At 39.0% G+C, this 15757-nt stretch overlaps 1 protein-coding gene across 1 annotated transcript in view; it reads right to left on the bottom strand.

The window, feature by feature from the left end:
* DAPP1 (dual adaptor of phosphotyrosine and 3-phosphoinositides 1) overlaps positions 1-15757 on the bottom strand; it is a 70415-nt gene that overhangs the window by 5386 nt on the left and 49272 nt on the right. The window contains exons 5-7 of the mRNA XM_007948870.1: positions 2494-2541; positions 781-843; positions 605-624 (exon numbers count right to left, since the gene is read on the bottom strand). Of these exons, the coding sequence (XP_007947061.1) occupies positions 605-624; positions 781-843; positions 2494-2541 (131 nt within the window). The remainder of the gene's footprint in view (positions 1-604; positions 625-780; positions 844-2493; positions 2542-15757) is intronic.

Below are 15757 nucleotides of genomic sequence, written 5' to 3'. Positions count from 1 at the left end.
TATTCATTGTCCAGCTCTCACATGCATACAAGGTGATTGGAAATATCATGGCTTGTGTCAGGCGCACCTTAGTCCTCAAGGAGACATCCTTGCTCCTTAGCACTTGATGACATATTGATAGACCTTAAAAAAGTACAATGCTCAAGACAGACATTCTTTACTAGTTAAGCTAAACTATAGTTTGGTTTTAAGAAGACTTCAGGAGATATTTTGGTTTAAAATTTAAAGATTATTTTAGGGCAATAGTTTAGGTATACATCCAGCCCCCATAGCTCCAGAAAGTCTAGATTCCATTAGAATTTGAAATTGTTCTTTCCATTTCCCCACTTTTGACCAGGATTCTTCCATGGAATCTTTGATCAATTTGTTCAGTAATGGTAGCCAGGCACTATCCAGTTCTTCTGGTCCCATGCCCAAAAGGGTAGTTGTTCATGGAGGTACAAACTCTAGTAAATGAGTGAATTTTTTAATAAGGAGGTAAATTGTTTCAGAGAGGCAATAATTTGTGGCAAAAGAACAATTCTAATGTCCTAGGCAGAGAGAATTATGTTCTCTGGGAGCCAAAGCCTAGCTAGTCCAAGAAAGCGATTTCTAGAATACTCACCTTGTCTTTGCAAAATAGCTCTGCTCATATGAAGAATCAGGGATTCACACTCCCAATTATTTTATTGATTTTCTGGGAGGGTGGACATAGTGAATGTTCAGGGCTTTTAAAGGCAGATATTCATTTCTTCAAGAGAGCTAATGCTTAAAGGGAAAATGTGTTACAATGTTTCTCACCATTTGGTCTTTGAAATACTTCAGTTCATTCCTGTGCAAGGTGAACCATCTTGTTTTCCAAGTCTGGAGGGGGAAATAAAACCCAAAAAACTTTAATTAAAACACATAGGTATTGAGTAGAGGAAAACAATGTTTGAACTAGACAGTTTTCTTTTAAAATATATAAAAGACAAATACAATAAGCTTGGAAAACATTCTTGTTGTAAGAGTTGTTCTTGAGAAAAATATTTCAGAATATACACAAAAATTAAAATTATTTCATTCATTAATTTTATAACAAAAGCAGAGATACCACTAAATAATACTTAAACAAATTAAGAAAACAGCTTATATAAATATTCAGGGTGGTTTATAACAAGCAACTAGAATGTTCATCTTATTAACTTTATAACAAGTGTGTTGTTGTTACGTGATGTCGAGTTGGACCCGACCCATAGTGACCCCTCCTTGGGTTTCTGAGGCAGTATCACTACGGAAGTAGATTGCCCAAACTTCCTTCCGAGGAGTGGCTGGTGGGTTTGAACCACCAGCCTTCTGATTAGCCTTAGGCACTACACTACCAGAGCTCCTTTATAACAAGAATAGATAGATATCATTATTACGCGCTATGGGCTACTGTTTGGAATTTTATTATGTTTTAGCCATTCCTCACACAAAAATGCTAAATATTATTTTATTTTGTTTTGCTAATAAGCAAGTTGAAGTTCTGGTTCCTCAAACCACATGATATTCTAGACCTTGTCTATGAATTCTATGGCATTTGTGGCAAAAACTGACAGTTGCCTCTCAATATCCATTGTCTTAATTTTATATATTATTAGAATCCTAAAACACATTTGGCTGCTAACTGAAAGCTTAGAGGTTCAAGTCTACCCAGAGACAACTTAGAAGAAAGTTCTGGCATCTACTTCCAAAATGTCACAGCAATTGAAAATTCTATGCAGCACAGTTCTACTCTAAAACACATCTGGTCACCATGAGTCAGAATTGATCTACTGGCAACTGGTTAATCTTATTCTAGGTAGCAATCTTACTAGTTAAAAGAAGTAACAGAATATTTAAAAAATGAATATTCTATGAATATTAATACTGCCTGCCTTCAAGGAGGATACAGTATAGCAGGGACACAAATGACTAAATATTTAGGTTGAACTCAAGCAAGTGAGTACCCTGACTCTTAAAAAAGGACAGAATGGGCATATTCCAAGAAGGTTTTAACACAATGAAATGAAATAAGTAACTTTAAAGGTATAATGATATAAAATGGCAGACAGTTGAATACCTTGGACTTTTAAAGTCCCAAATTTTGTTTTCTTTGGGATTTCATCAAATCGTTCAGTTAGGGCATGTGACTTTTTCAGTCAACTTTTAGATAAACAGTTTATAAAAATTTGACTTTTCATTTGTTAAAACAAATGTCCTAAAGCAGCTTGTTACTTTCATCTTCAATTATTCCATTAAAAGTTTTATATATTTTCTTGAGAATAAAATGTAGGCTATTATCGTGTAAGGCTTCGCCAAAGAATTGTCAAGTCATTTTTCAGAATTTTGATTCATTATTCATGAAAATGAATCTTCCAAACAGATGAATACTAATAACTGGATAAAAATGAGTAGGAAATTTTCTTAAAAAACAAGAAGACCAGTGTCAAAATTAGAGAATTCCACCTACATGATATGTTGGTTCACTTCATGGCTGACATGTTTCCTTACCTTGACCAAGCCCCCTTGTTTGGTGAGGTAGCCTTCTTTGGTGCCCAGCTGAAAAATCAAGAAGCAATGAATGAAGCCTAGAATGGTCATAAAATAATTTTTATCTTTATATTTCTGTCCTATGTTAAAATGAGGGAGCCCTGGTGGTACAGTGGTTTGAATCTACCAGGCACTCCACAGTAGAAAAATTGGCAGCCTGCTTCTGTACTCACTCATAGCAACCCCTCCTTGGGTTTCCAAGGCAGTATCACTACAGAAGTGGATTGTCCAATCTTCCTTCCGAGGAGTGGCTAATGGTTTTGAACCACCAACCTACTTTTTCCTATAGGGTTGCTATGAGTCAGGATCAACTCAATGGCAATGAGTTTATGTTAAAATGAAAAGTCTGCCTTTGATTTTTAAGTGATGACCTTTCATTCTTTACCTAAAGACTTGAAAATCTTCCATATACTGTGAGAGACTGTTTTTAAATTGGATCATCTAGCATTCTGTAGTAATAGGTAACAATAGAAAGACTTTTGACTAACTTGAATCAGCAATTTACAAATAAATAAACCACATCATTTCACTTACATTAGTTTTGGCAAAGTGTATTACACGAAACTCAGCTGTTTGGATTATTGTGTGGTATGACTCATGCACATGCATGCAACTTTATGGTCAATACATTGGGCAAACATTGGATTAAGGAAAATAAAGGAACCTCTGTAGTCCAGGGCTTCACAGAGCACATTATGCTAATTTAATTTTTAAGAAAGTCTTTAGACACTGAATTTCTAATATTTATTTTATCATAAAATTCCTTTATTTTTCACAGATGTGATAGTTAAGGATATATGTCAACTTGATTGGGCCATGATTCTCAGTGGCTTAGCAGTTATGATGTAGTCATCCTTCATGATGAAATCTGATATAATGTAATCATCTCCATGTTGAGATATATTATGAACACCCAATCAATTGAAAGGGAGTTTCCTCAGGGGTGTGGGCTACTTTATATATATAGGAGCTCTGGTAGCATAGTGCCTAAGGCACTTGACTGCTAACCAGAAGGCTGATGGTTCAAACCCACCAGCCACTCCTTGGAAGGAAGGTTGGGCAATCTACTTCCATAGAGATACTGCCTCGGAAACCCAAGGAGGGGTCGCTGTGAGTCGGGTCTGACTCAATGGCACATAACAACAACAACAGAGACATGCTGGGAAAGTTCTCTGGTTTTCTGCTGGATCTGGATCCTGCTTCTGGCTCATCATCATCTCTGGTTCCTGAACTTGAAACAGTGGCCTGCCATATTGCCTGCCCATCTTGGGATTGCTGCCTTTGCAGCTTGTGAGCCCACAATCTGCCATTTTACCTGCCTATCTTGGATTTGTCAGCCTCTGAAGCCAGCTACCTGCTATATTGTCTGCCAATCTTGAGTTTGTCAGCGCCTACAGCTGTGTGAGTAAGATGAAGTCTCCAGCTTGATATTTGACCCATGAACTTGGAACTTGCCAGCCTCTACAACTGCATGAACCATTTCCTTGAGATAAATTTCTCTCTCTCTCTCCCTCCCAGCTCTCTTTCTATATATAAGCTTCACTGATTTTGTTTCCCTAGATAACCCAGCCTAAGACAACAGATGAACTCTTGAAGACCCATATTCCATGGAGAAGACTTTCAGAAATGCAGTTGATTTATACTTGACTTGTCCAAAGGGATCTGAAGTAAGAATGAGTCATTTCTTTTTAACCCCATTTCACTAATTCAAGGGTAATAATAATATCACTATTACTGAGCACCTAACTTAGTGAGCAAGCACCTGTGTAACAGAACAATGGTGGGGAGCAGTATGAATATAAATATGCATAACACAAGGAACCTAAGATCAAGAAACTAAAATTAATTTCTGAAGAAACTGAATTCCTGGTAGGGTGTTTTTTTCTAATATGATATCATAGTATGTCTGGTATGAGCAAGAAAAAAAAGGATAAAAACTAGGAAATGACTTGGTTGAAACCAAGGTTCTTTTTATGGGAATTTCCAGAGTAGTTTTTTCCTGAGGTAAATTCTCCCTACCAAATAAAAAGAGGAACAGCAACCACCACAGCAAAAAGAGTTGAAGAAATAAATAATAACTATTTGTATGAAAGTTTTCGTGACATTAAAGTAATGGTGAACTTCCCAGGTATCTATTTAAATAATGTTAAACCAAAATTGGTAAATTTGTTATCAAATTAAACTAACTAAAAACTCACTGTCATTGAGTTGGATCTGACTCATAGCGACCCCGCCTTGTGTTTCCGAGGAGGTATCACTATGGAAGTAGATTGCCCAACCTTCCTTCTGAGGAGGGGCTGGTGTGTTTGAATCGCCAGCCTTTTGCTTAGCAGTCAAATGCCTTAGGCACTACCCCACCAGAGCTACCTATTATCAAATTATCAGGAATTATTTTGGCACTAAAAAAAAAAAATTTGAACTGACTGAATTGAGTTTAGACATCATATTATGGGAATGGCAAAAATTAATATTTTGGGTCATTGCCAGTTAATGTCTGTTGCAGTTGTTAGGGCCGTTGAGCCAGCTCCAACTCATAGTGACTCTATATACAACAGAACAAAACACTGCATTGTCCTGAGTCATCTTCACAATCCTTGCAGTCACTGTGTCAATCTGTCTCATTGAGTTTTCCCCTTTTTCACTGTTCTTCAACTTTACCAAGCATAATATCCTTCTCCAGGGACTGGCCCTTTCTGACAACTTGACCAGACTAAGTGAGACAAAGACTGGTCAGTCTTCTAAGGAGCATTCAGCTGCACTTCTTCCAGGATAGATTTGTTTGTTCTTCTGGCAGCCCATGGTATTTTCAGTATTCTTCTCCAACACCACAAATCAAAGGCATCAACTCTTCTTCAGCCTTCCTCATTCATTGTCCAGCTTTCACATGCATATGAGGCTATTGAAAATAACTGTGGTTTGGCTTAGATACACCTTAGTCCTCAAACTGACATCTTTGCTTCTTAACATTTTAACAAAGGTCTTTTGCAGCAGATTTGTCCAGTACTATTTGATGTCATTCTTAAGTTCCTACTGTTCCTGCCACCCTGCCTATCTGCTATCCTGCTGACTTGTTTGCTTGCCTCCCTTAATAATACATTAGAAAGCCATTAGGCAGCATGAAGCAAGGTAGGCATATGTGTGAGTGGGCAGGAGGGCTGCAGCCTGGTGCAGAGAGTGAGGAAGGCATTTGTGCACCCTAGCACAGGGTGATGGAGCCCACCCAGGATTTGAAGAGCATCTGTGTGTGTGATAATGGTGGCAGCAGCTTGTTGGGAGACAATGAAACTTGAGCAGGGGGAGGAAGGCTTCGACTCAAAGATGTAGAGGTGGTGGCTCAGTGCATAGTGTCAGAGTTGAGTAGACTGAGTAGGCATCTGTAATGAGGGCAGAGGTAGTAGTGGCTTGGATAGGATGTTGGAGCCTGAGTTGGGTGATTAGGGTGTCTAGAAGGAGGGTGGTGGCAGTAGCAATTGGAGATAAGTATACTGAAGATAATGGTAACCACATTTCTCACTAATAGGAGAAGGGAGTTATAGATATGAAAAAGGGAAAACTAGAATGAGCCTTGCAGTATTGGATTGGTATTGAGGTATGTGAACTCATGGATTGATCAATCATTGGTATATATGTAAATGCATGTACATTCATGTGTATATACACACCTAAGGAGCCCTGGTGGTCTAATGGTTAAGCACTTGGTGATTTGAACCCATGCAGCAGCTCCACAGAAGGAAATACCTGGTGGTCTGCTGCTGTAAAGATCAAAGCCTTGAAAATCCTGTGGGGAAGTTCTGCTCAGTTACATGGGGTTTCTATGAGTCAAAAATGACATGATAGCACCTAACAACATATACATACATATTTTCCCTAGTTCTTTCTGAGTAGGCTGGGAGAGTGACATCTCCCTAACAACAGTTACCTAGCACCCACATCTTAGTTTCTAAAGTTCCACTCTCCAGAAAAAAAAAAAAAAAAAGGTGAAAAGGTGTGTGTGCCTGGGTGAGGGCTTCTTGAAGAAATGGCTGATTTCAGAGGTGGGAACAAAGCAAGTTCAAGACAAGCCTGGAACATCTTGCTGTGCATACAGAAAGTAAGAAAATGCTCACAGAATGAAGCCATGTTTTAGGGACATAGAAGCTACCTTGAAAGGCCTTCTACTGGCCAAATCTGGGAAAATATGAAGAATCAAAATGAGTGATAGCCATGACTATAACTCATTGTTATAAAAAAAATATAAATGATTGAATAAATGAGGAGAATAAAAACCATGTCCTTATTTGGTGGTGCCACAGTTAAAGCATTTGGCTGCCAGCCAAAAGTTTGGTGATTCGAACCCACTAGATGTTCCTCAGAAGATTCTATAAAGATTTACAGCCTTGGAAACCCTAGGGGGCAGATCTACTCTGTCCTATAGAGTTGCTAGGAGTTGGGGTTGACTTGATGGCAGTGAGTTTATATATGTATACACACACACACACATACATATATATACATGTAAAAGGAATGACAAATTAGAGAATCACCATGTGGCAATGAGACAACAATCATAGTAATAATTAAAGTTGTGAAGAAATATCAATGGATGTTAGAATTGATGGTAAGGGTTTAACAAAGAACAGGATATTCACATAGTCTCAATAACCTTCCCATAAAATACTATTAGAAACAATGGGAATGAAGTAATTTTAGAGTAAAGAAATCTGACAGAGACCACTTTAATGAAGTAACCAAAGTTGACACATCCTAATGGGACAAACTGAAATTCTGTGCCATCTGAGATAAGGCAGGAACAAGAGTAAAGCATGACTTCTATGGTATTTCTAAAAAGGTGCATAAGCTCAATCTAATTGTGAGGTAATGTCAGACAAACCAAGATTGAGGAACTGCCAAAGGAGCAGGGAGGTTGCATCTTCTGAGCTCCTCTAACCCCACAAGAGGAAGACAGAATCACCACCAATAGCTCCAGAATCACCATCAGTAGCCCACGCCTATTCCTGTGAGGCCAGACATGCTGCCTCCCTCCAGCTCTTTCACCAACCCTGACACCAACCGTTCCTTCCACAGCACCCACCACCTTTTGCTGGGTTCGATAATTCACTGCAGTGGCCACACAGAACTCATAGATTATGGGGGTTTATTAGGGAAGCACCAGACTACAATCCCAGTTCAGAAATGTACTCAGTCTCTTGCAGCCAGCTGTCTCACTCAGCAGTCAGCAGTCTCAGTGGCACATCTCTCTCTCAGCAGTGCGTGTCTCTTGTGTCTCATTCTCAGTAGCATGTGTCTCTCATGTCTCTCAGGAGCATGTTTCTCTCAGCAGCACGTTTTTCTCAGCCAGCAGTTAGGGAGACTCCTTCTGCCTCTAGGTGGGTCCTTTTGAGCCTGGCAGAGTGGTCAAACTAAACAATTCCAACATCAGAATTCTATACACCTGAGAGAGAGAGAGACAACTTCCCAGAAGATTGCTTTGTGCCACTCTCAACAGAAATACTCCAGCTGGATAACTTTATAATCAGGAGCTGTTCAGTTGCTCATGGCAAATCCCACCACAGAGTTTACAAAGACTTATGGCTAGAAAAGCCATAGGAGGTAATTTACTACACTACAAAAACACTCTACAAAGTAATTGGCCTTTAAATTTCAGAAGTGTCAAAATCATGAAATCAAGGATAGACTATGAAAGTGTTTGAAACTGGAGTCTAAAAAGACAAGACAGCTAAATCCAACTTGTGATCCTGGATGGGATCTTTTTGCTGTGAAGAACCTTATGGGAAAACTGATGAAACTTCAATGAGATCTGCGGATTAGATGGTGATACTGAATCAGTGTTTATTTTCTATATTTAATGGCTTTTTGTGGTCATATAGGTAAACACCTAAATTGTAGGAAACATACATATGCTAAAGCATTCAAGGTGATGGGACATCACATAGGCAATTTTCTCTGAAATGGCTCAGGAAAAAGAATAAGTAAGTCTTTGTAGAATTCTTGTAATATTTCTTTGAAATTATTTCAATGAAAAATAGCATGCAAAAATATAATAAATAATTAACTAAATAAACTGTTACACACTCAAATAATGGAATGCTAAGACACTTAATGGTGTTTTAGAAGACTAATAACACTGAAGATGTTCACAATTTATAATTAAATTTCACAAGAATATTATAACCATTTACAATCAAGATTTCATTATAAAATATCTATGTGTGTATCTCTTTCTATTTATCTACTGACAAAAAAAAAAAAAAAACACTAGAAGCATAGACACCAAAATGTTAACTGTGAGTAGAAATTCAAGAACAGAATACTGATGAAGGTCACCATGCAAGGGAGGTGTCCAAAAAGAGGAACTAAATTTGTGTTAGAGAGATAACAGAATAAAGAGAAAAATGTGTCACATACGTAAAGGAAACAGAAATTTTAGAAAGAGGGAGTTGCTAAAAACACCAAATACCAAAAAAGGGAAGCTAAGAAAACAAAAATTTTAGATAGAAGCTGCTCTGTGTCAGTCACTTGAAATGTATTATCTCATTTAACCTCCCAATATTTCTAACTGGTATCTGATATGAAACATGTCCAAAACAGAACTACTCTTTCCCATCCCCAAATTGTACTCCTCCTACAGTGTTAGCTGTCTCAGTAAATGGCAGGACTATTTACTCTGTTGTTCTTTCTTTTGTATATAATGAACATCATTACATGCAATGCATCAATAAAGCTTGTCCTTTCCACCTTCAAAACACAACCTAAATTTAACCAGTTTTTACCTCCCCTGCCCCTCTTTCTGGTTTAAACTAACATCATCTCTTATCTAAACTGCTACAATAGCCTCCTAGTGGTGGTCTTCTCTCCAATCTTGTTCCCACTCCAGTTTTCACTTAGCAGTGAGAATGATATTTTCAAAAATGTAAACACTTAAATTATGTTACTCAGGACCCTCTCATAATTTCTCTTTAATGCTTGGAACAAGCATAAATTCTTTATTTTATCTTACATGGCATGCTCTTGAACAGAGCAGCTAAAGTGAGTGGAAGAAATGACAAGAAAAAAGAGCTGAACAAAAGATTTCAAAGGGCAGCTCGAGAAGACATTGTAAAGTATTATAACGAAATATGCAAAGACCTGGAGTCAGAAACCAAAAGGGAAGAACATATTCTGCATGTTTTAAGCTGAAAGAACTGAAGAAAAAAAATTCAAGCTTCGAGTTGCAATATTGAAGGATTCTAAGGACAAAATATCGAAGGAAACACCAAAAAAAAAATGAATACACAGAGTGACTGTACCAAAAAGAATTGATTGATGTTCAACTATTTCAGGAAATAGCTTATGATCAAGAACCAATGATATTGAAGGAGGAACTTGAAGCTGCACTGAAGGAACTGGCAAAAAACAAGGAATACCCATTGAAATATTTCAAAAAATGGATGCAACACTGAAAACACTCATTTATATCAAGAAATTTGGAAGACCTGGCCAATGGACTGGAAGAGATGATATGTGTGCCATTTCAAAGAAATTGAACAATATCATTAATATCACATGCAAGTAAACTTTTGCTGAAGATAATTCAAAAACTATTGCAATAGTATATTGATAGAGAACTTCCAGAAATTCTATCTAGATTCAGAAGAGGATGTGGAACAAGGGATATCATTGCTCATGTCAGATGGATCTTGGCTGACAGCAAAGAATATCAGAAAGATGTTTACCTGTGTTTTCTTGACTATGCAAAAGCATTTGACTATATGGATCATAACAACTTATGGAAAGAATAAATTATTGCAAAGAATGGGAATTCCAGAATACTTACTTGTGCTCATGAGGAACCTGTAAACAGACAAAGAGGCTGTCATTTGAACAGAACAAGGGGATATTGCATGGTTTAAAATCAAGAAGGGTATGTGTCAGGGTTGTATCCTTTCAGCATACTTATTCAATCTGTATGCTGAGCAAATAATCCAAGGAGCTGAACTATATGAAGAACATGACACCAGAATTAGAGGAAGGCTTATTAACCACCTGTAATATGCAGATGGCACAACTTTGCTTACTGAAAGAGAAGACTTGAAGCCCTTACTGACGAAGATCAAAGACTATAGTCATCAGTATGGATTACATCTCAACATAAAGAAAGCAAAACTCCTCACAATTAGACCAATAAGCAACATCATGATAAATGGATGGAAGGTTGAAGTTGTCAGGGATTTCATTTTACTTGGATCTACAATCAACACCTATGGAAGCAGCAGTCAATAAATCGGACGTCACACGGCACTAGGCAAATCTGCTGCAAAAGATCTCTTTAACATGTTAAGAAACAAAGATGTCACTTTGAAGACTAAGATGCACCTAACCCAAGCCATGATATTTTCAATTACCTCATATGCATGGGAAAACTTGGCAATGAGTAAGGAAGAACAAAGAGTTGATGCCTTTGAATTATGGTGTTGGTGAAAAATACTGAAAATACCAAGGACTACTAGAAGAATGAACAAATCTGTTCTGGAAGAAGTGCAGCCGGAATGCTCTTGGAAGCAAGAATGGCCAGATATTGTCTCATCTGTTTTGGTGATGTCTTCAGAAATGGCTATTCCCTGGAGAAGGATATCATGCTTGGTAAAGTGGAGGGTCAGTGAAGAAGGGGAAGGACTTCAGTGAGATGGATTGACACAGTGGCTACAATGATGGGTTCCTGTATAACAAGGATTGTGAGGATAGTGCAGGCCTGAGTAGTGTTTCATTCTGTTGTACATATGGTCACTATGAGTTGGAGCTGACTCAATGGCACTTAACAAGAACAAGGAAGGTATAGTTGACATTTGGGGCAGGATAATGTGTCACAGTACATTGCAGCATATTTAGCCTCCATAACCCCTTTTCACTATTGGAAACAATTTTCCCTGAGTTTCTCACCTTTCTGCATATCTTACAACCAAGACACTAGCAGTCCTTTGTTTCAGACCAGTTTTAAAGGATGTTTGCACAGCAAGCAGCCTTGGAAGTTCTAAAGAGTGTCTTCCTTCTCAGGAAAGGGCATATATATTTACAGTCCACTGTAAAAGATGTGGGTTCCCTGCATCCAGGGTTTCCCTCCTATACTTCCACTTACTATGAGTGTAGTGTCACCTGACTCTCTTCATGTTACTCTGTGGAGACTGAGAGCCTTCACAAGGAACCAGCCCAGACACTGATTTTCTGGCTACAGCTACATTTCTCACTCAGATGATTGTGTCTTCTATCAGTATCCATGAAACTGGGGCAGATCAGCTCATTAGTTTGAAAACAGGGTAAAGTCTCAGACTTCTCATAGTTCTTGAAACCCATTCATTCTACTAGTGTCATCCACAGCATTGTGACAACCAAAACACTAACAAATTCCTAAATACCCCAGCTGAGAGGTTCTGCTAGGTTAAGAACTCTATTGCCTTACCTCCTCTGGCCCCTCATTACCTCAATAATCTCATCTCTTATTACTTTCCTTCTAACTCACTCCACACCAGGCCTTCTGACCTTCTTACAGTCCTAATGGATAATTGTTGTTGTTGTTGTTATGTGCCGTTGAGTCAAACCCGACTCATAGTGACCCCTCCTTGGGTTTCCGAGGCAGTATCACTACGGAAGTAGGATTGCCCAACCTTCCTTCCGAGGAGTGGCTGGTGGGTTTGAACCGCCAGCCGTCTGGTTAGCAGGCAAGTGTCTTAGCCACTATGCTACCAGAGCTCCCTAATGGATAATAGATGCTTAAAAAAGCTTTGTTAAATTAAGAATGAATTAAACATAATCCTACCTCAGGAACCCAACCCTATGTTGTTTATAATATGATAGTTATTTTCCAAAATGCTATTGCAAAAAGGTACTAAACATTTTTATACAAGCATATATGTTGTTTTCTGGGCAATAGGGTATCTATTTTCACTTTCACTTCAAGAAAGAAGTTCTTTTTCCTATAAATTGGTCTTAGTTCTCTTTCCCCACTGCTGGAGCTTGAGCAAGAACTGTGTCCCAAAAGAGAAGACAGAGTCTGAAAGTCCACAGAACTGTTGGGTTGAAGATGGAGGTACAGCATCATTGTGTCTGTTGGTGGTAACCAGTTGTTCTAGTTACCTAGTGCTGCTCTGACAAGAATAGACCACAGATGGGATGGCTTCAACAAACAGGAGTTTATTCTCTTACAGTTCAGGAGGCTAGAAGTCCAAGTTCAAAGTGCCCGGCTCTAGGGGCTGGGTGAAAGTCACCTCAACCTTGGGCTTCAGCTCTGCTTCTTGCTCCTGGCCCACTGAAGCTAGAGGAATCTCGCTTTACTCAGGCAGCTACTGGCTGCTGAGGCTAACAAGCCCAAGGTCGGCAAATAAAATGGCACAGTCCCAGTGTTAACAAACCACATAGCAGGCCATTAGTTCAAGTCTACTGAAAGTCTCAAGGTTGGCAGAGTATGGCAGGCTGCTGAACAACGACATGGCTACATGCAGGATTCAAGTGTGCCATAAGCTAGAGACCATTCCCAAAGCTGTCTTTTATATACAGGATGCAGACCACACACCAAAACAGCTACTCAGCTGCTCACAGTAGATTCCACCATGGAGTTGATTACCAGTCTCATCATGGGGAATACTACATCCAGCTGCCCAGCCACTCACCCACGCCCAGCCAAGCTGACCCACAAACTTAACTACCACACCAGTGGAGGCTGAGAATGCTTGTGGTCAGTTAGGAACAAGAAAATGCTGACTGGACCAGAACAGTTCCCGTGGCCATGCTGGTCAAGTTATCTGTGATTCCTCAGTGTAGAGTAACAAGAGACATTGCAGAATCCACTAGAAAGCCTTTTTAATGTTTTGTCTATATTAATGCACAATCAACTCCAAGAGCTTCTCATTACACATTGTCTCCACTGGGCCTCCTCTTTCTCTTCTTCAGAAGGAAGGGATGTAAGAATGGCTGAGACTATTAATAAGGTGATAGTTTAGTGGGCGGAGGAGTAATTGAAAAAAATCATTGATGATTCCTTTCCCTGGGAAGTAGGAGGCAAAATTACCTTCTCTGGGATGAGGGGACATATGTTATTATGTAGTTGTTCCCAAACTTCTGGACTGAATGAAACAGCAAGTTGGAAATTTCAAAGCTTTGAGAGACAACACTGGTTAACTTTTTGTTTTGTCAAATAAACATACCAAACTCTCTACCAACCTGTTGATTCCAACTCATAGCAATGCTATAGGACAGAATAGAACTGCCTTAGATTTCCAAGGCTTCAAATCTTCACAGAAGCAGACTGTCTTGACTTTCTTCTGCAGAGCAGCTGGTGGGTTTGAACTGGTGACCTTTTGCTTAGCAGCGGAATGCTTTAGCCACTACACCACCAGAGCTCCTCAAATAAACATAAAATTTAAAACTACTAGCTACCATCAACATCATTTTATAAGAGAAAGGCCACTTTAATATCACACACACATATATGCATTTCATTTCAGTATAAATGACAATCTCTTAACCTGCATAAGTATTTTTTAAAAAACACTTAAAACATCATCATAATTTCCTAAGAGAAAGGATATTTTTAATATTAAGAAAATAGGAAGCATGTAATTCTGTATAAAAGACAGGTTCACATTTCACAAGCTGAAATTTAAACCTTGCAAAACACTCATTGCATCATTTTACATTTTTCTCATTAATCAGTGGACCCGTGTAAACATCATCCCTGACCTGACCAGCATGAATCTGCAGAGCAGTGCTTGGCAATTATTTGTATGGGTAACTTAGGGATGGGGGAGGTTTGAGATCAGTGCTGAGGAAACGAGAGAAGGTGTAGGTTGAGGTTAGAGAAGTATCACTGGTAAGCATTGTGGGCACAGCTGAGGCTGGAAACTCACTGTGGCACTGAGTCACCCAGATGACCCATATTTCTTCAACTGTGCTTGGTAGTATGTGTGAGGACAGACATAGTAGGGTATGGTTTGATTGACTTTGAGTGGAGATTGTTAGGATAAGTATAACAGAAGGAGAAAGTGAAGTCAAACTGAAAGTCCAAATGAGAGAGACATTGATGTGATTGGTGGTGGGGTAAGAAACAGTAAAGAGGAAGTGTACAAGAGGCTGGTTGACTGAAAAACAAAAATGAGTTAGAGAGTAGGTCTTGATTTATTCTTTGTTCTCTTTTAGTTTTGGACTGTTTATCATCCTACTTTGCTCAGTTTCTTTAGTTCTAAGGTCTGATGCTTCCTCATCCATCTCTAGCAAAGCCAATATAACTTTCTCAATCAGTTTCTAGGACTTTTAAGTAGATGTAGCCTAATAACAAATACGTAATATGTTCCAGGAAATTGGTAAGGATACAAAGCTATGCTCCCTGTCTTTAGGGAAGTCTCAGGCTAGAGGGAAGGGCAGACACATTCATAGGTAATTATGCTACAGTAAAGGAGCACTGGTGGCTCAGTGGTTAAGCGCTTGGCTACTAACCGAAAGGTAGGTGATTGGAACCCTGCCATGGAGAAAAGACCTGGTATTCCTGGAAATATTACAGCCTAGGAAATGCACGGGGGCAGTTCTACTCTGTCATATAATTTTCCTCTGAGTGAGAATCAACTTGACAGCATATAATATCAAATGCTACAGTAAGGAACCCCTGGGTGGCCCAACTGATTAAATGCTCTGCTACAAATTAAGTGGTTTTTTACATCCACCTAGAGGGCCCTCAGAAGAAAGGCCTAGAGATCTACTTCTGAAAGATCACAGCCATTGAAAACATTATAAAGTTTTACTCTAAAACACATAGGGCAGTATGAGTCAGAACTGACTCTATAGAAAATGACTTTTTTTTTTTCCTCATGTTATAGTCTGATAAATCAAATCAAAACCCAACTCACTGCTGTCGAGTTGAACCCAACTCATAGCAACCCCTCCTTGGGTTTACGGGCGGTATCACTACGGAAGTAGATTGCCCAACCCTCCTTCCGAGGAGTGGCTGGTAGGTTTGAACTACCAGCCTTCTGGTTAGCAGTCAAATACCTTAGACACTATGCTACCAGAGCTCCTTATAGTCTGATAATTCTAGGTAAAGTAAGTAGGGAGTGCTCTGGAATGGAGAAGAACAGCATTTAAATAGAAGCCAGTGGGAGTCAAGAAAGGCTTCCTGGAAGATATTGATCACTAACAATTGTTCTGAAGGATGAGTGGACAATGGTAGTATTGGTTGCATTCTGGATGTAGGGAGGAGTTAAGG

Source organism: Orycteropus afer, unplaced genomic scaffold (genome assembly GCF_000298275.1).
Source record: "Orycteropus afer afer isolate SDZICR_OR568_19922 unplaced genomic scaffold, OryAfe1.0 scaffold00229, whole genome shotgun sequence".
NCBI lineage: Eukaryota > Metazoa > Chordata > Mammalia > Tubulidentata > Orycteropodidae > Orycteropus > Orycteropus afer.
Note: the sequence above shows the minus strand (reverse complement) of the source record. Positions and strands in the feature narration are given on the sequence as shown.